Source organism: Nymphalis io, chromosome Z (genome assembly GCF_905147045.1).
Source record: "Nymphalis io chromosome Z, ilAglIoxx1.1, whole genome shotgun sequence".
NCBI classification, from domain to species: Eukaryota; Metazoa; Arthropoda; class Insecta; order Lepidoptera; family Nymphalidae; genus Nymphalis; species Nymphalis io.
Window position 1 is genome coordinate 5,433,791 of NC_065918.1, and position 25,546 is coordinate 5,459,336.

General features: G+C 31.2%; 2 protein-coding genes across 2 annotated transcripts; one reads left to right on the forward strand and one right to left on the reverse strand.

Annotated features, from left to right (window-relative positions):
- Window positions 1-1,274: 1,274 nt before the first annotated feature.
- Window positions 1,275-15,853, forward strand: LOC126780266 (protein scabrous). Its single transcript, XM_050504586.1, has 6 exons — window positions 1,275-1,490; window positions 8,488-8,653; window positions 8,798-8,965; window positions 13,932-14,393; window positions 14,488-14,688; window positions 14,911-15,853. The coding sequence occupies exons 1-6, from the start codon at window positions 1,324-1,326 to the stop codon at window positions 15,631-15,633; spliced, it is 1,887 nt and encodes a 628-aa protein (XP_050360543.1). The 5' UTR covers window positions 1,275-1,323; the 3' UTR covers window positions 15,634-15,853.
- Window positions 15,854-17,034: 1,181 nt separating this feature from the next.
- Window positions 17,035-25,258, reverse strand: LOC126780619 (trypsin epsilon-like). Its single transcript, XM_050505234.1, has 5 exons — window positions 25,110-25,258; window positions 21,118-21,279; window positions 18,401-18,494; window positions 18,089-18,211; window positions 17,035-17,158 (listed from the first exon to the last, which is right to left on the reverse strand). The coding sequence occupies exons 1-5, from the start codon at window positions 25,256-25,258 to the stop codon at window positions 17,126-17,128; spliced, it is 561 nt and encodes a 186-aa protein (XP_050361191.1). The 3' UTR covers window positions 17,035-17,125.
- Window positions 25,259-25,546: the final 288 nt, after the last annotated feature.

The window sequence follows — 25,546 nt, forward strand, 5'->3', positions numbered from 1 at the left end:
GTATAAAATAAATTTTTCTTTAACCCATTTAAGTGACTATAAAATATATTAAGTAAAAATAAAGGGATTCACAGTAAACTTAATGATGATTATTAAACTCATTCATCAATATAAAACTAAAAAAAAGCTTAATATAGTTTTTGTAAACAGAATGACATTTCATGCTTCTTACTTTTAAATCACAGACTTCCAAACAATCATTTATCCTTTACTTATATATACTTAAGCGCGACCGAAGCCGCAGGCAACAGCTAGTGTGTTATATAAGATTAACAAAACAAAATACAGACTAAAGTGTTATATAATACTTTATATAATTAAAATAAATAAATAAATGTAATGGTAATTATTGTTAACAGCTTTTTATAGTCAATATTTAATTATTTAAAAAAAGTTTTTGTTATTGCACAATTCAAGTGGAAATAATAACAACTTGTGCCAGCATTCTTTAAAGGCTTCATATCAAATTGGTTTTTGCATAATCTATAAGTATACCGATGTTAAACTCAATTAAACTCGGTGATGCATTTTCAACTTTTTTATGTAACGGTTTATCTTTTTCCAATATAATGTTGTTGAATACTCGTAAAGTATAATATCCCAAGTTCTCAGTGGTAAAAATACGTGGCTCGTGATCGTGCGAATTCGTAGATTAGAATACGAGCAAGTACAACAGAGTTATCGTTTGCTTAATTTGTGTTTGTAATTCATTTCGTGCCGTGATGGGATATCGTGAGGCAACCTGCATGTGTCAGATGAACTCCTACACATAGTATATTCGCCAATACAATGGTATAGTAGTGGTTATCAAGAGTAGAGGGTCGGTTTGCTCCGCTGTGGGAGTACCTGGATGTACCTGTGTACCTTGCAGTGTACAAAATCATGAAGTGAAATTTAATTCACTTTGTTTTAAATAGGCGTAACTGAAAATTTCCTAAACGTATTTATATTAACAATTTATTATTTCCTAACCAACACTTGGCTATCGTTTTTACCAACACCTATTACAATTTTGGTACTAATAATGAATAATTACAGGTTGCTTTAATTACGCGACATCGATGAATAAAATCAATAGAGGCTATAATAATGCTATTACAATTTGGTACATAGGTCTGCGCTCGGAACAAGATCACTGTGGGTTTCGGCGTTCGGAACAACTGTTGAACGCATCTGCGCCTAACGCACCCTGCATTCTGTATATTAAGAGTGTGGGCAGTCCGCGGCTCATTCCTGTCTCTGGCTCGGAGCGCATCGTACGCTCGCCACTCGCTACTAGTCCCCCGAGGCCCGCGCACGAGTTACGCTCGCTACATCGCGAACATGAAGTGCATTATATTTTGTGCCCTTTTATTTTGTTTTTGGAATGTGAATGGTCGCGAAATAGACTTTAAGCAAGAACTCCAGGCGCTGGGCGAACAGATCGAGTTGCTTAAAACTCTTCACCTTACCGACGTGTCCCGCCTGAAGAAGGAAATCGACGAACTCAAGTAAGTTTACTTTATATGCTAAAAAAATTAAGGGATGATTTGTTAAGCGGTTTATTATTAAATTTTATGTTTCTTTTTAAATATATTTATTATTTATAATTGATGGTAACGGATCTTTATAATATAAATAAAAGTTTTAAACAACTGTAAATAATTAGTTGACTATAAATAAATTATCCATAAGGAGAACTTGTTGAAATGGCGATTGTTTTATAACGCTTATGCGAATTATTTGCACAGCAACTTTGAAGGTCAATTAATTTTTATAGAATATATTTTTAACGACACACAACCGAAAAAATTTAATTCGAATCAAAAATATCGAATATTTTCTTTAAAAAGATATAATATGTATAAATGATTATTAAAGTTGTTGGCTAAACATTATCAAACTGCATAACGGTTTCAATCGTAGAATTTGATTTGATTTTAAAAAGCCTTGCGATAGTGATTATCTACAAATCTAAACGGCTACAATACTGCGATTATGATACTAAATTTTGTTTTATGAAAACAGAAGGCATATTCAGAATTTATACTAATAATATATTGTGAAACGTTAATTAAACCAATTTAATAAATTTTGAAGTAAAAAAATATTTTATTTACTTCGAAATTTATTAGGTGGCAAAACACATTACATGGTAACAATGTGTGGATTTTCATTTTTTTAAGGTAAATCCTGTTTGTTCCCTTAGAACAATAAAATATTCAAATATTATTTACATTAACAGCCTGTTAATGTCCCACTGCTGGGCTAAGGCCTCATCTCCCTTTTGAGGAGAAGGTTGTGGAGCTTATTCCACCACGCTGCTCCAATGCGGGTTGGTAGAATACACATGTGGCAGAATTTTAATGAAATTAGACACATGCAGGTTTCCTCACGATGTTTTCCTTCACCGTTAAGCACGAGATGAATTATAATCACAAATTAAGCGCATGAAAATACAGTGGTGCTTGCCCGGGTTTGAACCCACGATCATCGGATAAGATTCACGCGTTCTAACCACTGGGCCATCTCGGCTTATTTACAGAGATAAACATTATTTATCTCTGTAAATTATAAGTAATATGTTATGACTAATATATACCATATTAACTAAGAACTTCTCTAACGTATTAAATTCATTAAACGTATTATATTTGATAATTATTTTATTTATAATTTCTTGTATGCGTTTCATACGGGATGACAGAGTTAGTTACTCCCTGGAATCGCGCAAACGTGTCATAATATAAAAGTTGAGAACATAAGAGGTGTTTGAAGGCAACGGAGAGTCTCTTACTGAGAACCAGGTCATCTGTTCGACATAATCTTTACTCGAGAGCCTATAGATATATATTGGACATATTGCTTAAAAATATTTACGAATAGCCTTACCGAGTTACTAAGTAAGTATATGAATTAGAAATATTTTACTTTTTACCACTCCATACCGTCACGTAAGATTACGATTACGAAGCTAAATTGATTTTCGTCTTCCCTTGATGATTCTTCGCAGTTGAACTTATAATCCCGATTTTTGTATATCTTCCAAAACGTTTATTCAAAAGTGCTTACTTAAATACAAATGTAATTTTGATTTAAATAACTACTCTTTGTTTTAAACTTCAGACATTTATAATATATTTCCTTTTAAACGGAACGTTTTAAAGATCAAAGCAATAAAAATCAAAATACACTTTATTGAAGTATGATCAAACGAGAGCTTTCGAGTCATTTTGTAGGATTACATTGAATTGAAAGCACGAAATCGTCGGTTCAAAATTTAGATTCTACTAAGTAGACAGATTACATCTTGACAAATTACATCGATAACACAAAGATTAAATACTAGACAGATAACAATAACAAGATTTCGATCAATGTTGATCATTGATGTAAGTAAATACTTTTGCTGTCTTATACTTATATGATTCAAAGATAATATACCGCTTGTATTAATAAGCTAAGTCAAAAAAACATCGATTACGTAACAGGCGATAAACATGTTTTTTAATAGAAAAACAGAGAATTAATTAAAACCAGAGAATTTCATTGAAAAACATGTTCGTTAATCTTGGTATATAAATCTCGAATATTAAACTCAAGAAAAACATTACAACGGAAAACGGTTCTGACGAAAGCTAACGACTATTGTAGTTTAAAAATTGTGGTATATACATACCACAAAGTAACAATAACGGCATGTAAACTTTCCACTGCTGGTAAAAGCCTCCTCACGGAGTAAAAAGCTTGGAGTGTATATCACCTGACTCTTAGATGCGGCTTGTGGACACACATGTGGCAGAAATTTCAACCGCCAAATGAATGAATTGTAAACACAAATTCAGCACATGAAAACTCAGTAGCACTTACGTGCCATTGATTAGAAATACATTCGCTTATAATCACGCCAGATGTTCTATTTTGTCAGCCTGCACCAAGATACATAGATATAAAGAGATAGCCCGAAAGACATTTTTTCCAGCACACTCGCATTCCCTTGCATTTTTATTTACACTATTCAAAATAATATCACGTATTTCGTTAGACAGAAAACTAGAATGATTAATAAATATTTATATTATAAAATAGATTATACTACAGATATATTATCCAATTGCATTCCCTTGACAGTATGTAAATATTTTACATAAAAATTTGTAACCGTTGATCTGATTTCAAAGTTCTCTTTGAGTAAGTCTCGAATTATACATTTGTTAAAGCCTTTAAAATTTTTAAAGCGCATATGAAAGACTTCCCTCGCTATAAAACGCTAAACGTTATAAATTAAAAATATGGTTTATTTTGAATAAGAAAACATTACTACGCGTACCTACATTATTTGAAAGAATATATTTAGGTAAGTAAAGCCTACAATACAAAAAGTAATAAAAATATTTTATTTTAAGAACAATCTCTAAGTCAATATAATTAGGAAAATACTGTATGTATATTTCATATTTATTGAATATTACAAGCTTAAAATAAAAGTAAATTAAAGAATTATCATTTCAAGTATCGGATGCATAAGCCAACGCAGCACGCCCGAGCGATCCCTGTCTCTTTATATGAATGACAGAGAAGCAAAGGATGACGTGAGAGCGAACCATTAAAACCGTATAAAATACAAAAACAATTGTTTTGGTGAAAAACATAAAACAATTGTGTTTCGAAAAAAAATTAGATGTTAATCTTCTTAGTCTGTTAATATTAAAAGTACTTTTTTAGGAATTTAATTTATGATGCGACTTTTTTTCCATTAATTTTTTTTTTTGTAGAAAGTGTTATTAAAATGCTTTTGATATAACAAAATTCTTATCAACAAAAACAGGAACCACATAGTATTTTTTTGTACTCAAATTATTAATTAAATATTACGATAAATATTTAAGTGAAGACTGTTGAAGTCTTCGTCTTTAATTAGAAAGGTGGAACTGGGAAATTTAAAAATTTCCAGTTCACAGTTTTGTATATTGTTGACTCAATTTTTTGGTAATAAGAATCAATTCACAGGCAATAAAATTTCCGCTGCTGGGTAAAAGCTCGCTCGTCTCTTCCACCACGCTGCTTCCGTGCGCGAGACTAGATGTACTTACTCAATAGGCCTATGTACATAATAGTCCGTCCTCTCATTTTCTTTTCATAGAGCATTCCGCTGACACTTTGCTCTTTTAAGACATTAGCAATTAGTCTAATGAATTATTTTGTATGAAATATAATAATATCTCAGACATACATTGATTTAAAATATACATTTGTATCGTAATTCTTTTAAATACTCAAACTGAATATCCCAGAGGTAAATCTTTATAATATTTGTGTAAAGTTTTAATTGGTCGAAATATGACCGTAAACCATGTGGCATCACTTCGAGAACACCTGCGCCAGTAGACGCGCAACTTAAGAACTGGCTTTAGCGCACCGCTCAAGTATTAATCGCCGTGCGACCGTGCTCATATATTAAAACTTATCTGAGATATAGAATGCTTGGTGCTTGGCGAAACAAATTTCCCAGTTTTAATCCTCCGCACAGGATCTCGAACGCGACGCTCCGCGGCTGGTTTTACAAGTTTCGCTAAACTGCAAACGTGAACCTTTGACTATACCAACAGAATGGGTTTGCATACTTGGAATGCAATGATGCCAGCTGTTCGCTTGTGTTTTGTTCATCGATTTTTAACAATTTTATTTTATTAAGAAACTAAGTCCGATCTTATGGACCTTATTGCATTGGCGCTGTGAATCAAGATTATTATGTATAATTTTATATTCCTTACGTATCCATATCTAAACACCTGCTAGCGTTTACCAGCAGCTAGTTCTCATAGTGCACACATATAAATGTCTAAAGTAATAGATTCAACAAATAAAGATAACAAAACAGTATTAAATTGAATCCTAAATTGTCTTTTAAAGTCTTGAGAGTTTTTATATTAAAACAACAGAATACATAAGTAGGTCAAAATGATTAAAGACGGATATTACTTTTGATTAACCTTTGAACATTGACTGGCGATATATATTTCTTTGCCAAAATTACATTTTAGATCATTGTAAATTATTATAAACATTCTTCAAATCCCACTTTGAGAATATAACATTTTCTCAGTATATTTTTTTCTCTGTAAAGGTCGTTTTTTAAATATATCGATGGGGGTGAACATCTGGCTAGTATGGGTTATTTATATTCCAACCGGAAATAATATGCTGCCAGCCCCCATCCGGAAGCCCACAAATGAATAGGGCGATAAAATCTATTGCACCAGATATTTTTATATAACATGTACAAATAATTAAAAAAATATATTCAATACTTAAGCACACGAAGTTTATCGTAACGTTATGGAAAATTTTATATTACATATTATGAATTATATTAATATTTCTTGTGAAACCATTGCTCCCATTTTCCCAACATCTCGAAATCTTGATATTAAGCTGTCCTCCGCGTGTTTCTAATACGTAATCAACAAGCAGGTGTTACTCGATCATGGTTGATCTAATAGTACGTGGCTAGTCTTTAATTCCTCGTTCCAATACAGTTAAAGCGATAACGTTCACGATAAAATACGATAAAGTTATTAAAAAGAAAGTTTGTAAAATAAATTGTTGTTGCTCAAGTTATCATATTTATTTATTGAATATTATCAATATCTACCAGGAAGGAGGGCGATAAAGAGAAAATTTTAAAAAGATACCGATATAATGATGAAATGATGTTAAGTTTAATTCAATTAAATAATAATTTATAGAAATTTCGGTGAAATCAGCCAGTTGTTATTGGAAAATTTTAAGCTTAATTAATCCGTATTTCTAGTAATTTGATATTAATATTTCCAAATAAACGTCCAGCTTGTAATTAAATTAAGTTATTCAAAAGTTTCATAGATAAAATATACGGATTTAGTTATAAATGCTGCTTAGGGCCTGATAAGTTAGGCAATGCTGTGTCTTTTTCTTTTGAATGTCAAATCATTGATGACAGAAAGAGAGAAGTCAGTGTTTATCTAAACACCTGCTAAGCAACGTATAAAAATAATGTTGATAATGTTCATATCATTTCATAGAGTAGGTCGTTATAAAAAAATGTATTTAATCTTTTCAAAAGGTTCTTGTCGAAGGTTCCGTATATGACGAAACTCATTACGCGATTGGAGTTTCAACGTTTATTTATTTCAACATTTGATAAGCAAAATAAATAGAACATGCTTAAAAGAAATAGCTACAATACAATAAATCTCTGCGGGTGTGGCTTTTAACAAACCACTCTTACTTGAAAAGTAATAATTAATGTTTAGTTTTACAAATAAACCGACGTTATTAATATGGATACACACAAATTCTATATACATAAGCCTGCTTGTGCCTTCATATTTTTTTATAATATAATTATAGACTCTTAAATATCGCTTGTGTAGTTTTAGAAAGAGTCGGGCAGTCACTTACTTGTAGCTACGGGAGAATTGCTAAACGTTTATTTTAATTGAAGTATATTAAAAATAAATGTTTTACACTTGTCGCTTTACATTTACGCCATACATTTCTCGCCTTTGAATTCCAGCCTGATTAATTGGAAATACATGTAATGTAAAAGCAATTTCAAATTATTACTAATTATCGCAGTCCAATGCCTGCTATTATATCTGTCAGGGTAGTTCTACGCTATAGCATAGAACTACTCTGACATTATTTTTTTATTGTTACATATATTATTTATATATATTATTTTACAATAATATCGACTGGATGATCAATAGCAATACGCAATGACACTTAGCTATTAATTTTAAAAACTTGATAAAAAATTTCTTTCTATCTGAGTAGCATTCATATGCAAAGAGGCGTATTGTTAATCATATTTGTTATAAATTACGTGAATTGAATTTGAACTAACTTTTATTCGTAATAAGTTGCCTGGACAGTTTGGAGCAGTGTTGGACAGCATTGAAGTTGTTTTTACGTTGTAGCCTTTTACGCTCTAAAATATCACATATTTTGAAGGTATATGATTTGGTCTGAATCAATGTTTTTTATACTAATATATAATACAACTTATATGAGATAAATAAAAATTTTTTTATTCCGCAAAAGATATACTGAGAAATAAATGTTGATTATATAATAATTAACAATTACTTTCTATTATTATTCTGTATCAATTGTCAGATAAAAAGGCACACGAGGGAGACACGGTTCGCGCGCTCTTGCGAAGCATCGCATCCTGTCTACCCACACATTTATTTATATATCCAGTATCCACTAATCGGAAACTTTATATTTCACAGTGACGGAAGTAAACTCTAATAGAGGTGTATTATTTTAGTCACTAATGTTCCAAAGTTGCCGTAATACATATCTAGGTACTACTTATTAGTAGATAAAAATATATTCAACCTTTCTTAGAATTAGAATGAAGCAATTATTAAATATTTTTATTTGTTGATAAAAAACAATTCCTTAATTCCTTATAAAACAATATGAAAAGGTTTCTAAAACTTTTTTTATTTTTAGGAAAAATCCACCTTCTGCGTGCACTGACAATCATGAACGCAACGAGCATGCCACCTTGGAGTGGGCCAAGAGCTCCATGAAGGAACTTCGTACTGAGATGCGTGAGCTTAGCCGCAACGTCAACAGCTCCATTCTCCTTCACCAGCTCCACACCATTCGCAATGAGGTGAGTTTGTATATAATGCTGTAATTTATCATATCAATACTTGTCATACAAAATATATCAACAGTTTTATATCAAGTCTTTTCTAGAATAATAATTGATGACCATTCCAGATGTAGCAGTATCTTATGTTTTTGTTTGTTTTAGTTGAAACGAGCTTTGTCGGAAGCTACGGACTTGACTCAGCTCGCCAGAACCCAGGAAGCAAGAGTTGACAACCTGGATAGAGAAATGGGTCGGCTCAAGTTAGAAGGTCAGCAGATGAGAAGTGTGACTGCACATTTGCGCACGCATTTCGGAAAACTAACTAAGGAGGTAAGCGGTATATTTAATTCATATAAATTATTTACAGGATATATTTTGGCTTTTATGTGCGCATATATGAACCATTTCGCGCGGTAAAACTACCACTAGTATACCCCTACTAGTGGTGGTAGTGTTGCCATAAGTGTAAATCCAATTTTTGAAAATAGCCCTAGTCGTTATCATGAAAAACGCGTTTTTATAAATACCTATAAAGATTATACGATTTTTTTATCGAGTTTACTTGAAGTTTGTTTATTTTTAAGACTATATTTTCTAAGTTGAATTAATTGTAGGGTAACATAATGTATACGTAATAACATTTCACAGGGATTCAATTTAACAATGATATTTTTTAAATTAGTAATATAATCCGCATCACTTCTACAAAAGAATGTAAAATGATATGTGAAATCTATAGAAGAATTTTATCATATGAACAGATAGATATTTTAAAAGAATTTCAAAAACAGTAACCGTTCGCGTGTTATAAAACGAGTTAATTATTAAATTTCTCTGAGATACTTTTATTCCATTTCGAACAATCAAAACTGAAACAAAAGCTCAAACAAAAAGTTTTATGAACATTTCGAATTTGTTTTTTTGTTAAGCTATTGATAGCTTTTAGTGAAAGGAAAGCCCTGAAAGCCAACCTACATGCAGCTCCGTAAAGTTCCTTTATTACATACTCACGAGTACCTACGTAGAATGCGCTATGAAATGTCATTTAATGGGATATTCTCGGACTCTCAGCAAGAGAATTGTTGAGTTCTGAATACTTTTCCGGCAGCATTGGAAGATATATGAAATATGCGATGTTAAGAGTAACATTTTTGATTCCCGGGTCGATTCACTTCACGTAAACAAAAATAACACATTACTTCTGTGCCTAATTTATTTAGTATATATTCGTTGGAACTTGGTTAAGCAACAGACATATAGGCATTTATAAATTTAATAAGACGGTATGATTTAAAATAACATTTTAAAATACAATCAAATGAACAAATTCACATTGTTAACGTTAGATTCAATATTAAATTATTAAATATTTATATATTCAATACATTTTTTTAAACAATTCCAATATTTTCTACGAATATACTTGTAAGTTCTCATATGAAAATTGTGTTGACCTTAAAATATTATTTAATATTTAAAATGAAGTAATAATTAACTTATTTTTTACTTTTTATAATGTTATTAAAACTAAGGTTTTCGTTCACTGAATGTGGTAAAGATGAAATGTAACTTCTAATAACAGGTGCAGACCCTCTTCACGCTCGATGAATATAACCGTCGCTAACCGTTGCGCCTGTGACTTTTTACTGGTCGATATGATTGTAAAGGAATATGATTTCAATAATTAAATAGATAATTGCTTCGTCGTTCAAAGAAACTTAACACAATCATATTTTACTATAATTCGTTACAGAGACAATATTTTGCACCGGGTCAACGAACCGACTACAAAGGTTCTTGTAGCAATATATTGTATAGGTACGACAAACAATCTGCCGCGAAATTTGAATGGTATCCACCTGCGTCAATCGCATTGCAATTTCCATTGATACATTGCACAATGAAGCTTTGGGGAACAGCAAACAACCCACAAGTCGATGTGACTCGTTGAATTAGCTTTGTAATTATAACATAAACATTCGATACTACGTAATCATTATAATTATGGGGAATCCTATACTTTAAAGCTTAGAAATATATACAATCAACAATTATATTTTTATTGGATACATTCCTGATAATTACCTTATATAAAGTACAAAATATATTAAATTAAAGCAATGATAATTAGACGTCATAATTACTCCTGCTGATATTTATTATACCTTAAATATTTTATGTATTATATATTTTTTTTAATCAGACTATTTAAAACTTTCGTAATAAGATTACAAAAAAAAATATGTTGGCGTAATGAATTAAACTTGTGACAATTCAAAGAAAATAAGACGAAATAATAACTTACAAAAAAAGTCTTATAAGGATTCCATTTTAATTAATTTCGAAATAAAAAGGTAAATCAATAAGCGTGCCACATTAATAAAAGCAATCTTTATAGACTTTATTTTAATTTCATATTAAAGTGAGTACAATTCAAACTTCTGTATTGATATCTAATGAAAGAAGCACCGTGAGAAAATATTGCCCCTTGAAGTATTAGTTTGCAGTACCCGCTTACTCGTGAAATGTTGTTAAGTCGACCCATTTAATGGCGGCAAAAAGTTTGAAGACCTCACACCACACCGCGCGAAACATTTTGTACGAAAGTTGATCTCCGGCAGTAATTAATTAGGCTAACGTGATTAAGTTTTTGTCACACGCTAATCCGTGCATCGTTGTGATTTTAACATTTAACATGCGTATACTTTTTTAGGATGACAACAATAACTACATGAGTTATATTTTTAAAACTAAAACTTCGTAACATAGACTGTCAGAATTTAGACAAGTCATAGACTGCCTAAATTTTGATATTTTAGATTATGTTTGTGGCTCCAACGCGACGAGGAACAAAACTAAGTAGTAAAACAATTAATAACTACTATTTCATCTAACTAGTCATTCAAGCGCAAATTCAAAATGTTTAAGCGTCTTTGCTTTTACATACGTATAAATTCTAAATATAGAACTTCCAAACTATAATTAAATTTGAAAAAAATCAGAAATCGATAAAAATGACAAATATTACCGAATATAAAATGATAATAAACAAACCTAGTGATTAAAGCAAACATTTTATTATTTTTACTTTAATTTCATATAAAAATATGTAGATTTTCTTTTGTGGAAGTTAGCAACTTGCTGATTTGCATTTTAGTGAAAAAATGTACTAGCTGAGATATGGACTAAAACTGGTTCGGTTTCCGTGGTCGTATTAAGCATGAATAGAATTGTTGAACGAGAACATTTTTATTTTCAATAAATGATAATAATACAGACGGATACGGCCCCGCCAAAGTCTTACGTTTTTTTATTTTATTATAAAGTATTTGCAGTTAATTCACAGTCGTATATTTCAAATGTAATTTTAATAATAAAAATTGCATACGTTTATCAGTAATTTTTATTATAAAGAAATATTATAATAAGTTTTAGAGTAATTTTTCAACTCCGAATATATAATATATAAATATTTTTTATTCTATTAAAATCAGAATCAACATTGACATGTTAACTGTAGCTTTTGTTCTACATAAAATCGATACGTTCTAAAGTATCCTTCTTTATATTTTAATAAGATAAAATTCATATTCTTAATGAAAAAATGCAGCTGCCGTTATGTAAAAAGAATATTCATCGAAAATGATTTATTATTACTGTAATCCAGAGCCTTTGATTCATTAAATTAAGTATAACTCAAAGTTTAGAACTAGTTGAACAAGTAGATATAATCGCGATTGCATACAAAACTAAAATTTTATGTTATGAAACAACATTTAAAAAAAATAACGTTGACATGAATTTATACGTCAAAGTTAACCGAAAACCTACTTATCTATACATATAATAAAAATGTTACTGGTCGCTGTCTGTCCATGGAAAATATATGAGTATAACTTTTATCGAGGGTCTTTAATAACGGTATTAATCAAAACTATGATAGTTAGAATTTTTGTCTGTTTGTCTGTGCGTTCTTGCGCGCTAATCTTAGAAACGGCTTAATTGATTTGGGCGTGGTTTTCACTAACGCATTGTATCAAACTACACTTAAAATTTAGTGTTTGTTTCATTTCAATCGGTTTATAAATAAATAAGTCAATTTAAGGAAATACGTCGTCCAACATTTATCCGATAAAAATGCTATAATAACTGTTGTGTTCAATTGCCTGACTGACAACTTTAATGAATGATAGTCTATAAAATGATGATATATGATGATGATATATGTAATAGATATAATAGATGATATATATATGTAACACACATTTCTTTTGTTTTTCGATACTATATATTTAACAAGCTGTTGCTCGAGGCTTTGCTCGCGCGTAGATATAGCTAAGGGATAAATGGTTTTATGGAAGTCCGTGATTTTAAAAAGAAGAAGCATGAAATGTTATTCTTGTTAGAAAAAAGTATATTACGGCGTTTTCAGTGAACTGACATCGATGCGTAGTTTGACTTAATATAATATATTTTTTGTGACCTAAATGGGTTGAACCAAAATTTATTTTATACATGTCATTCGATCTTCGATGCTGTCCCCGTCGTCCACGTTATTGTTAATGCTGTAAATGACCAACTACAGATTTTTTTAATGAATAATTTAACTATAACTTTCATATTATAAGTCTGCTCTTAGTGATTTCTTTAAATTAAACGTGGGTGAAACCGCGGGCACATCTAATGAAAAAACATATCACCAAAAGATGATTACACACTGTGGGAACAAAACGATCCCTTCTAGGCGATTATAATAAAATTGTAGATGACCATAAAATGCAGAAAAACGTGCTATTTGTTTTTATAGGTTATTCTCGATTTTACTTTTTTCTTTCCCAAGTCGATGGTAGTTATTACTTAGACTAACGAAAAGTTTTTAGTATAGCGTGAGGTAAACGTAGCAGTTACTAAAAATAACCGCTTATACTATCAACTTAAGCAATATATACCAACATACAGGTACCATCATGTTCCACTGTCTTGTCGTTTGTCACTGCTTCCTATAATTTGTCAAGACAACATTGTTAAGTAAACATAATGTTGTTGTTAATTATTCGTGATTCAATGGCCACTTTGTAAGTACAGACATAGAGCTCTCTCATTATTTAACTTCAAAGACGGCATGCATGCGTATTTGAGTTCAACTAGGTATTCAACAGGTACCTTATTACATAGAAACTAACAACGTTCGCTTTATACGGTTAATTGTTTCATTGTGATAGCAATATCGTTCTATTTACAAGTAAATTATTATTAATATTATATCGGATCGACTAAACTATATTATTATTTTCAGCTTAAAGCTAAGCAACTTGAAGATCTTAATATGGACAGTTACAACGACGTTCTGGAGCCACATGAAATCAGGGCAGGAGAGTTGAAAGCGGAGCACAGTCATAAGTTTCGTCACAACAAAATGGTTCATGCGCAAATTTCTCGTCTGGCTCGCAGCCAAGACCAACTTGATGAGTATCAACAAAATCTACAGGCACAAATGCTTGATATACAAAAGCGCCTTGATCACGTTGAAGAATCTAACTGGGATCTTGTGTCCGCTAAAGTAGACTTTCTCGAAATTGAAACAAAATCATTGCGAGGCGAGCTTCTAAATACCTCTCAGAAAATATCAGATTTCGATAAAATACATTCTTCAATGTTAGAATTACGTGAAGACGTCGAAAGTATTGAGAACAAAGCTGATAAAACTATACCGGAATTTCGGAAAGAAATATCCAAATTAGATGTCAGTTTCGCACAGGTACCTATACAATACAAACATTGTTTTTTACTATCCTCCCCTTCGTTTTTTTTTTTTATAAATATATGTTTTAATTATCTTTTTATTCGTATAGCTCAATGCACAATCGTCTTATTTAAAAGAAGATCAAGAGAATCTACGACAGTCAGTGAAAGCGATTGCTGTAAGTGTAAGCAACGCTATTGATCGAGCCGAAATAGACCGCCTCGTTATTAAGAATATTAACGATTCTATAGCCGATCTGGAAATTAAGTCTAAGCAGCATTACTATCGCCTTAATGATCATATTCTTAAGGTAAAAATTGATTTGTTAGTGCATGAAAATACCTTTTACTTTGTTTTTGTTATTTATTGATTTCGCTTTATTATTAGTTTAGTATTATGCACCATTTATTTTAAAATTAATTATGGAGAATCCTCTATTCTCTCATACGAATTAGCTGTTTTTGAATTGGTAAGTCCGCAATCTTTTCAACTCAAAAGATATTTATATAAAATATTGTTTTCTTTGTTACAGAGTGAAACTAACCATTTTGATAAATTAACAAACGGTACAATGGGACTTTCTTTGCCAGATCTTATGGTTGAAGTTAAAGAATTACAACCTATAGAGCGCGAGTACGAGGATCTTGTTAATCAGCTGTCAAAAGACTGTTCTAGTATTTCGGGCCCTGCAGAAGCTTATCTGATCCATCCCGGCAATTACCCGATTGAGACCTGGTGCGTCAACGGAAGCACTCTTCTTCAACGTCGTTATAATGGTTCCGTGGACTTCAATCGCAAATTTAACGAGTACGTTCGTGGTTTCGGTGAGCCAAATTCCGAATACTGGATAGGACTAGAGTCTATGCATCAGTTGACTTCTGATAACTGTTCCTCCATGAGGATTGATATGACTGATATCTACGGTAGCTGGTGGTATGCCGAATATGAGTATTTTGTTGTGGGAAGCGCTGACACTGGCTATGTATTGGACATCGGTGGATTCAAAGGAAATGCGAGTGATGCATTTGAATATCAGAATCATATGGAATTTTCGACTATTGATCGCGACCGGGATATCTCTAATACCCATTGTGCTGGAAATTACGAAGGTGGATGGTGGTTCTCGCACTGCCAGCATGTAAACATTAACGGGAAATATACCCTTGGACTGACTTGGTTCGACTCTGCTAGGAACGAGTGGATTGCTGTGGCGACCAGCGAGATGCGTATGTACCGCCGACCTGGTTGCTCTTAGACAGTGCGCTGTTCATTACGATGCATTAATTATTCAATCATATAGTCGCACACTTACGTGCTTAATTATTAAAATTCAAAATAATTATTACATATATTAATCATACCAAAGATAACTTAGTAAAATGGTACTTAATATTTAAAGTTTGAAGAAAGTGAGTAGATTCTTGTAGGATAAATATATACTCTCTTGCTGTTTAGTCTGTTTATTTCAAATCAATATCATTTTAAAATACTGCATTTTATTCCCAAGTATATATTTATTGTTAAAAATTTATTTAAATTTAAAACGTAATTTCAAATGGTCGTACTCTGTAATTGCGTTTTAACGAATAAAGCTACCATCACTGAGATACGTAGATTGAAGTCTTTTATGTAAAACCAGCAATTTATTCGCATTATTTTCTCGGATCATCGCAATTTGGTCAGTAGAACTGTTTAACTGGATAATACGTAGAGTACATTAGGAAAGCAATATCCTGACAAGACTCATCTGAATATGTATACTTGAAAATTACTTTTAATGGTATTGATCTTTATTTATTTACTTATTCTTAGTATGCTTTCTGAAAGCGCATTATTTGCATGTAAATATATTACTTTACTTATAGGTTAATTTAAATATTACTTCTATTGTATAAATGAGTTAAGTCTTATTTAAAATGATTTGTCAAATTCATTCAACTATTGTTTTCACTACTCACGACTATACTAGTTATAATTATATGAAGTTGTAGTTTTATGCTTAAAGTGTCATATTAATGTACCCTTATTCCTAATATATGTATTATATAAGATATTTCGTGGCAGGTAAGCGGCCCTAGATAGATAAAAACTGTATTAATTTATTTTTATTTAATATCAATCATCACAATGTTTTTCGGCCCAATAAGTTAAAAAAAAATTTATGTAAATTAAATAATATTGAATAATATAGAAATTATGTACCAAGGGATTTAAACCAAATAAAGCATAAAAAGTAACATACGGCTTTTATTTCTTCGAATCACAAAAAAACAGCAATTTATAAAGATAATAGCGTTCTTATTATTGAAACGAAAAACGACATTTTTTTTTTACAATCATGAACTTTGAATTTCTAATCATCATCAGAGTTATTGTAATCTTCAAATTTAATATTAAAGTCTAGTAAAGAATTGTTATTAATGAATGGTTGCGTTTTTATTTTCACCCGTTGCATTATTCTTTTTTTCATATTTTTCGTTTTATTTTTAATTTGCTCCTCCTTGATAACTTGGTACATTAGACGCTTCTTTGAATGAAGTTTTTCTTCATTTATAAAGTCTCTAATGTCATACGGATTACCTTGTATCTTGGAAAGTTCCCGGTCGAGTTCTAACATCTGCAACTCTTTGTAAATGACACCGTGTTGATGATATGGCGGCTTTGAAACCCTATTCTTTACCAGCCATTCCAATATTATAAGGGACTTTGTCGCTTGGAATAGTTGAGAAAAATTACTCATGGATAGCTTACGAAATAACATAATATTCTGTGCTATCCACCTAAAAATATAGTAATTAGGCGTATAAATATAGTAAAGATACAAGTATATAGTATATAACGATTTGAAAAACGTCTCCACTTCACGCTTTTGCAAGTTTAAAGTGTATTCAGTGAAAAAACAAACAAAATACATTCATTATTCCAGCTCGGGACCTACCACATCATGACAAGTATTTCTATACGAAATTGTGGATCGATTTAGCTTATTAGCCTAGATTTAGTTGTGTTTCTGGACCAAATAAACGCGATCTCTAACTTTAAAAAATACATTTGAAGCTTTATGGTAATTAAAAATATTTCTTTCTGGTCCAACACCAAAACAATAAAAGGTTTTAATAACGATTTATTGAATTAATAAATAATGCTATGTTAAATAATTCATTGATAAGTTCGTGTAATGAATCACAATAGATCTGTAATAAAGATTTTCTTCGAAAGAGAGAAATAACATAAAAAGGGAGATAAAATATTTTTCATTCTCTAAATTACTAGTAAGAAACGAAAGTGTTTGTTACTTTGTCATAATAAAATTACATTGTATAATGCTGAACACTTGTGTACACAAGTGGAAGATCGTGAAGATATCCACAACCGAACCCCCAAGACAAAATACCGGCCAATTTGGCTTCCACTACGAGCGGGGCCCCAGGGACAGCTAAACATGCAAACGACGGGTTCTCTTCACGTGCTGCCCCAAGACATAACATCCCTGGGCCCACTTTCGTATCATGCTAAAAACAAATTGTTTATTTCTAAATATATAATGATGATATACTCGTATTATGTAGTTACCCATAATGTGTGAAATCAAAATTTACGACATAAACCAATGCCAACGAATACGAGCGGTAATATTATATTAAGTACATTTCATACAATATTCTGTTAATAATTTATGAATTTTCAGATACAATATTTTTATAGCTTACTTGGTTATAGCCTTCGCAGTAGAAATTTTTACGAGAAATACTAAACGAGACGGTTCTCAACATTGGATCCATTCTTTCGTCAGGAAACCAGTCCGAAGAGCGCGGCAGGCAGAGTTCTTTGTTCTAATTTGTGATTTGAAAGACATAAAATAAAAACTAAAGCTGAAAAATTTTCACTTAGCACAAACTAAAAATAAACTTAAAAAAAGAATATATTTTTAATCGAATGTATTTAAATATGTATAAATGCAGCTGATGTCAGAAGCAGCTTATATCTGTTACCATGGAAATAATCTTATTTTAAGTACGCACCGTTAAATCACATCTGCCCCAACCCGTAACAAATGCCTTACTGTCAAAGAGTGGCTTGTGAGGCATTATTAATGAAATGCTCTTTATCGAAGATCTGAAATAACAACTGATATCAGCTTCGCTAATTTATAAACGCAATCTCTGTATTTTGTTGTGAAAATTTCATAATCATATTGCGTCCTGTTTTATAAAATTGAGTTATTTAAATAGTCGTAATCAACAATATTAGGTTACTTATTAGAAATTTACTTGATTGTAGGGCTTTGTGCAAGCCCTTCTGGGTAGGTGCCACCCACTCATCAGATATTCTAGCGCCAAACAGCAATACTCAGTATTGTTCGTTTCCGGCTTAAAGGATGATTGAGCGAGTGTAATCAAAGGCACAAGGAAAACAACATATTCGTTCCTAAGGTTGATGGCGCATTAGGAATGTAAGGAATGATTAATATTTCTTACAGTGCGAATGTATATGGGTGGTGGTGACCGCTTACCGTCATGTTGCCCATACGCCCGTCTGACTAACTATTTCATAAAAAAAAAAATATAACAAATAATCTGATTTGTTTTTAGTCTACTCTAGTGCCTTTAATTCATAGGTTGTGCCATGACTGAATAATGAATCGCTTACATAATATTCACTAATAATAAAAAACTAGCTGGCCCGCACAGTTTCAGCCACGTTAAGCTGCGCCGCAATCGTGGTCGTCGCGTGTATTTATATATGCAATATTTCAATCTCAGTAAATGGGTAATCTAACACTTAAGATATTTAAATCGAACTGAAATATCGTAAAATAAATACGTTATTATCGTAAGATAAAGCCAAGATGGCCTAGTGGTTAGAACGCGTGAATCTTAACCGATGATCGTGAGTTCAAACCCGGGCAAGCACCACTGAATTATCATGTGCTTAATTTGTGATTATAATTCATCTCGTGCTTGACGGTGAAGGAAAACATCGTGAGGAAACCTGCATGTGTCTAATTTCATTGAAATTATGTCACATGTGTATTCTACCAACCCGCATTGGAGCAGCGTGGTGGAATAAGCTTTTATTTTTATTAACCTTCTCCTCAAAAAGGGAGAGGAGGCCTTAACCCAGCAGTAGGACATTAACAGGCTGGTACTGTAAATACGTTTAAACCTCTTTAACTTTATAATACAATTAAGAAAACACTTCATTAGAAAGTTATATAAGTCTATCTTAAATAAATTCAATAGAAAGTTATTACAATATGTAGGATAAAGATAAATAAATATTTTTTCTAAATATTTTGCTGTCTAACCGATAAAACCGGCTATGAAACATTGTGTCTACTCGATTTTATCAACAATGAAAATACTATGCACGTCGCGTGATCAATCTATTATAAAGCTTTTAGATGAAATACGGAATAATACAATTTTTTTCATAAAATATTAATAATAATGATTTCACTGGAAGAGCAATAGAGCTATATAAGTAGTAGGTATTTGAAAATTTTCCTTTTGACTTAACTAAACTTTCAATCAGTTTTGAGGCAAAACAATGAAATAGTTTTTTAATATATTTCTTTAAGGAAACCATAATAGAATGATAAAGTTTGTACTAAAAATATGTGTTTAGTGAATCATGGAAGATATTATTATAGACACGGAAAAGAAAAATAACATTTACTTTTAAAATGTCGTTGATAATAGGTATACTTAAGAGATACTCCAAACCAAAAAATACATTAAAAAATATTTTGACTATCTGTGCGTTTTCTCGGTAAATATTTAAACGAAGCAATAACTTATGATCCCTCATAAGACAAAACTCCTTTTTTTAAATCAAAGGTAACGTATTCAAAATCGTAATTTTATGATCGGTCCCTTTATGGCTAGGAAGCGGGTGAACAACATTTCTATATGATTCGCTCATGTGGCAGACGTTATTAATAATCAACATTAAGGCCCGTCTCTGCCACCATTATCAATTAAGGAGCGATTTCAAAACAGATCAAATGTTCGGGTTCTTAGTATTTCTTTTATTTCTGTAAAATACATAATGTGCAAATTATCGGCTATTTTTTGTACCGTTTTCCGAAGATGTTGACCTCATGGATTTTACTATTTCTCTAGGATAATATTAAACATCAACCTCAGAGGATGAAAGAAAACTTCAGAGATGAAACATGAGCAAATAATTTAGCACATTTTTTAATTTTACAAATTTGAAGTGTTAATAATTAAAAAATGCAGCAACTTCAGATTTTAATTAACCGATCTTAATTGTGAATCGATTATAATATTGATCTAAACTTCAATCGTTACGATATGATAACGTGAACTAATTATATACCGAAAGGCTCGCCACCTCCCTTATCACCATAATATATTTTAAACACAAATAAGAGTTTATATTTTGATAAATGTCAACCCTTTATGTTATGATTGGTATGTAGCTAAAAGCAATCAGAGATCGTAGATTAATTATTTGTCAATTGGGAGTAGCGATTGGTAGTCAAAACATTTGCTTTTCATTGCGCTTCCATTTCACGAGTTAACATTTTGTTTATTCATTTGGTGTTGCTAAAAGTTCAATACGGCAGGTATTAGTATAAAATATAACGGCTATATAGAATATAAAGAAGCATGTGACATATTCTCCATACATATGAATATAAACTATTATATTGTATATTTAAGCAGAAACCTACTAATCAATCAATTGCTTTATAAGAAAAATAACTTACTTGAATATAACATCTTCGTAAAACCTGATTATGGCCAGATCTGCGAGGAGCGTAAACGGATCAAAGTCTTCGTGAACTACAACCAGTATAACAGTCAATAGAGACGTCCCTCTGTCGGAATAGTTTTCTCCTGCAACGATCTTTAGTTGTTGGACTGGGACACTAAAATAAAAAAAAATTAATCAAAGTGTAGTATATTTTATTATTGAACCATCAAATACATACATGAAATATTTTGTAAAAAATTTCGCATATAAAATACAAAAACGATACTGCTACAATTATTGCTATAATTTTAAAGTCAGTCAGATTCAGTGAACCAATCGTTCATGGATTAAACAGAACGAGAGCTTATTTATGGCTAGTTTTTTGTTAGAAATATATTGAAAATCAAACTTTCATTTGTTTGAGCTCGTTTCGTTTCGTTTTGTAGACGAAATTAAACAACATTCTAATTTAAATTCTTACGAATCGATCTGCAAAATTATTATATTATTATATTATATTATATTAAGGATCTTATAATAAAAGATCGGAAACAGATTTTTTTAATATTGCCGCCATCTTGATAAATTCATAACTTATTTTACCATCAGTAATAATCATTTTACGAACTTTTCATAATAACGATAGTGTTTTAAGCAAGTAAATAATCCTTTCTTACTTGGAACACAGATGAGAACTAACTGTCACTTTAAGAGTAACTATTATAAAATATATATCGTTTTATGTCAGTGACTGGATTAGTTATAACTAAAAATGTTATCAGTAGAAGCCGCTGAAAACCATTGAATCAACTGATCCATCACGTGTAACCAAGTAGTATGACTGTGTGCTATTCTATTGACAATAGAGTTTTAAAAATCGAAATATTGCTGCTAATAAAATTAAAATTTTGGGGCCTAGCTCTGAGTTATTATATATTTAGTCGGAAATTATTTATTAGGCTTTATGTTGACGTCAAATGCAAACCAATATTTGTATTACAAATGAATGCCATATCTCTATAATTTTTAGACGTAGATTGTGATACTGCCTGGTAATAAAAGGGCAGGTACATTAAAATAACATATAAAGAAATTAAAAATTTAATCATCAGCTTCTTAACATAACAAAGATGCTGACAACACGTATGTGGAGATAAAAATACTTTTTTTTTAAATTAAGAATCATTTTATTCAACAAACAATAACAACAAAAACTTACATAATAATTATATCATATAAGTACATAATACGTAATTGATATAGGTATATATGATATTAGTATTAGTTTGTCATTTCAACTAATTTTAATTTAAATAAGGTTATGACGATGAACGTATAACAACAATGATTATGTTACATACATTATGTTAATTTTCCTTTAGGAATGTGGACGAAAACAGTAAATAAATAAAAATATATAAAACAGTAAATAAGGAAAAAATATCTAAATATATATGATACACTACATAATTTGATTTCAATGAATATCTTAGGATACAACACAGTTTTAAAATAACTGCGCAGCAAAATAATTATCAAATGGGCGCGGGGGGATGGCGTGATGGTAGCTCCGGCAAGCCGGTGGTTGGCTCCCTATGGAACTATTAGGTCCCGCGAAATGCCTTTTTATATGTTTTTGCGATATTGCAATGTATCATAATATTTTTTAAATAAATAACCTTTTTTTAATCTAAATTATTTTTCAATAATTTTCTTAACTAAGTAGTAGGTAGGTGCTTAGTTAACTATTAAAATAGGTACTTAACGAGGTACGTAATTTGATTTTGTAGTAGTTTTCTATTGTTATACTTAGTTTATGAGTTTTATTATGTTTTTAACGTTTGATTTTTTTCTCATTTAAGTAGGTAATTTGTAATTATCACCTACATATTTATTTAATTAATTATTTAGTACCTAGGTGCGTTATTTATCTTTTAAATTTGTTATCATTTTTTTCTTAATTATGTGGTTAATTTACAATCTTACTATATATACTAATGTTATAAGAAGGTAGAATTAGATTTTTTAATAACGTAGCCCAAAGTATATAAGGTAAGTGCTTCAAAAACAAAAATAATGTATTACATGCTGTAGCACTCATTATTTCATACAAAAAAGTCAACATATTATAGTTAAATCACAATAACTGTTTTTGTTCAAATTAGTCAATAAAAACACGGGTAGAATCGAAAAATGATGATATTCGTATCTTAATATTAATCCTTATGCAATTAAAGCTTTGTAATGAAGGTTGATTATATCGAATTGGACCTTTCATTTAGAAGTTAGGACTGGTGGACTAGGCTAACGACGGATATCGTCGAGAACAGTACTACGCTTTAGTCTATTATTTACATACACTTTTCATTATTTGTAAACTAGAAACAGTTGAATAGTACCTTTTTAATTTTAATACATTTTAATTATTATCTTAAGCTTTAAGCCGCTTTATAAAATATGAGCGACCGCAGTGCCGTTTCAAACTTTGAACATTAACGAATATTAAAAATAAAACGAATAACGGACCATCTTTTTCAAAAGGTCTATCTCATGATGTGGGACGAACGTACGATGAGCCACCACTCACACATAGAAGCCGTATCAGAACCTAAGAAAACAATGATAATAAATATAAACGCATGAAAAAATACGCAGGACGGTGATTTATGCACATGTATTATTATATGCCCCTAGCACTTTACTGTATGGGCGAATAGATCGATTGGCGAATGTTTATACCTTATTGATTAAAAATGCACTGCATATAGTCCTTATTTTACCCGTACGAAGCCGGGGCGATTAGCTAATCCACTAAGATTCAATTTTATTTAGAATAAATAAAAGGCTTGCGGTGTAAAAAAAAAATTTATGACCACAACATACACAGAAACGTGTTGGCCAAAATGAATAAGGTAGGTACATAGAGAATCAATATTGCGATGGAGAAATCCTATATCCATTATTACCGCCATACCAAGCGGTCGTGAATTTACAGCAGCTACTTTCGTTTTTATCTTTTGCGTTAAAAAAAATTGTCTTAATTTATAAACACTATAATATAACAAGGATAATTATCATATTTTGCTAATTTAACAATTTTTGCTTTTATGGTAACTGAAAATATGGAAAAAGCCTTGACTAGTATTTTTTGTTTTTTTTATTGTGTAGATAGGTGGACGAGCATATGGGCCACCTGATGGTAAGTGGTCACCAACGCCCATAGTCATTCCCATTATAAGAAATGTTAACCATCGCTTACATCACCAATGCGCCTCCAACCTTGGGAACTAAGATGTTATGTTCCTTGTGCGTGTAATTACACTGGGTCACTCACCCTTCAAAACACAACAATACCAAGTACTGCTGTTTTGCGGTAGAATAAAATAAAATAAAAAATAAAATATTCTGATATTATATATTTAGATAATTACTTTTACCTCCAGATTTGTGTATTTACTGTTGTAATAGGTATTGTTTTTCATCCGTCACGGTAACTTGCGAAAGCGATCCCGTGGCGCTCCCGTTAAGACGGAAAGGGTACCGCTGGTTTTTTAGTGGGTATTCCGATGTTCGGGGCGCACTCGGCGCCTTGGACACCGGCGAGCCCCACATACCCCCCCTACTGATCCCGTGGAGGAAACACGTAACGCCTTTTTCCAGCGTTAAAAAAGTATTTATCTTTTTAAAAATTATTGTTTTTTTTAAATTATTGTTTTTCATTGACAATGTCTGTATGTGTGAATCAACATGATGCATAAGCTATCATCAAGCAAATATGAGTGAATATAAGGGGGACTTAAGCTTTCAAGAATATTTATTAATAGATTCCCGAAGTCGATTGTATAATAAAATTTATTTAAGCAGCAGCATTTCAACGAGATGTTGAATGAAAAGAATGAAAGTATTTCAGACAATTAGCTTTCACATTTTAAATTCAATCGTTCGTGGCAAAGAAGCTTAAAAATAATATCACTATCACATTTATTTATCAAACTATCACTGTACCTGCCAGTATCAGACGGCGCTGTAATGCGGGGTATAATACTGTTTTTGTTTTTATCAAAATTGTTCCCATAACGCCTTTGAAAGGTTTTCGATATTACTCCAACATGAAAACAAGCCAACGCGAAAAAAATCATCGTGTATGCATGCATTTTTCCGCAAAATGAAAGCCCCGAGGAAACAGACAAAAACATCCATGGACCGAGTTAATAAAATCGATGCTACAAATTCGATAACAATATTTATAAGCGTTATTAGGATTACAAAAACATGTTTGTGTATTGCAATTTAGCAATGATGCCGTTGTACAGCTCTTTAAAGATTGGACATTTTATAACATAATATTGCTTTTATTTCGGTGTGTAGTGAAGTATTTTATCGTTATTAAGGACTTCTTTTTATTTCAAATATTACCCGATTATAGGATGCGCCACTGTTAG

Coding starts and splice junctions, on each gene's coding strand:
- LOC126780266 (XM_050504586.1), top strand. CDS start 1,324: ATGAAGTGCATTATATTTTGTGCCCTTTTATTTTGTTTTTGGAATGTG. Junction 8,654..8,797: donor TCCACACCATTCGCAATGAG/GTGAGTTTGTAT, acceptor TGTTTGTTTTAG/TTGAAACGAGCTTTGTCGGA. Junction 14,394..14,487: donor TAGATGTCAGTTTCGCACAG/GTACCTATACAA, acceptor TTATTCGTATAG/CTCAATGCACAATCGTCTTA.
- LOC126780619 (XM_050505234.1), bottom strand. CDS start 25,258: ATGCATGCATACACGATGATTTTTTTCGCGTTGGCTTGTTTTCATGTT. Junction 18,495..21,117: donor TACGAAGATGTTATATTCAA/GTAAGTTATTTT, acceptor TTGTTATTTCAG/ATCTTCGATAAAGAGCATTT. Junction 18,212..18,400: donor GGGGCAGATGTGATTTAACG/GTGCGTACTTAA, acceptor ATCACAAATTAG/AACAAAGAACTCTGCCTGCC.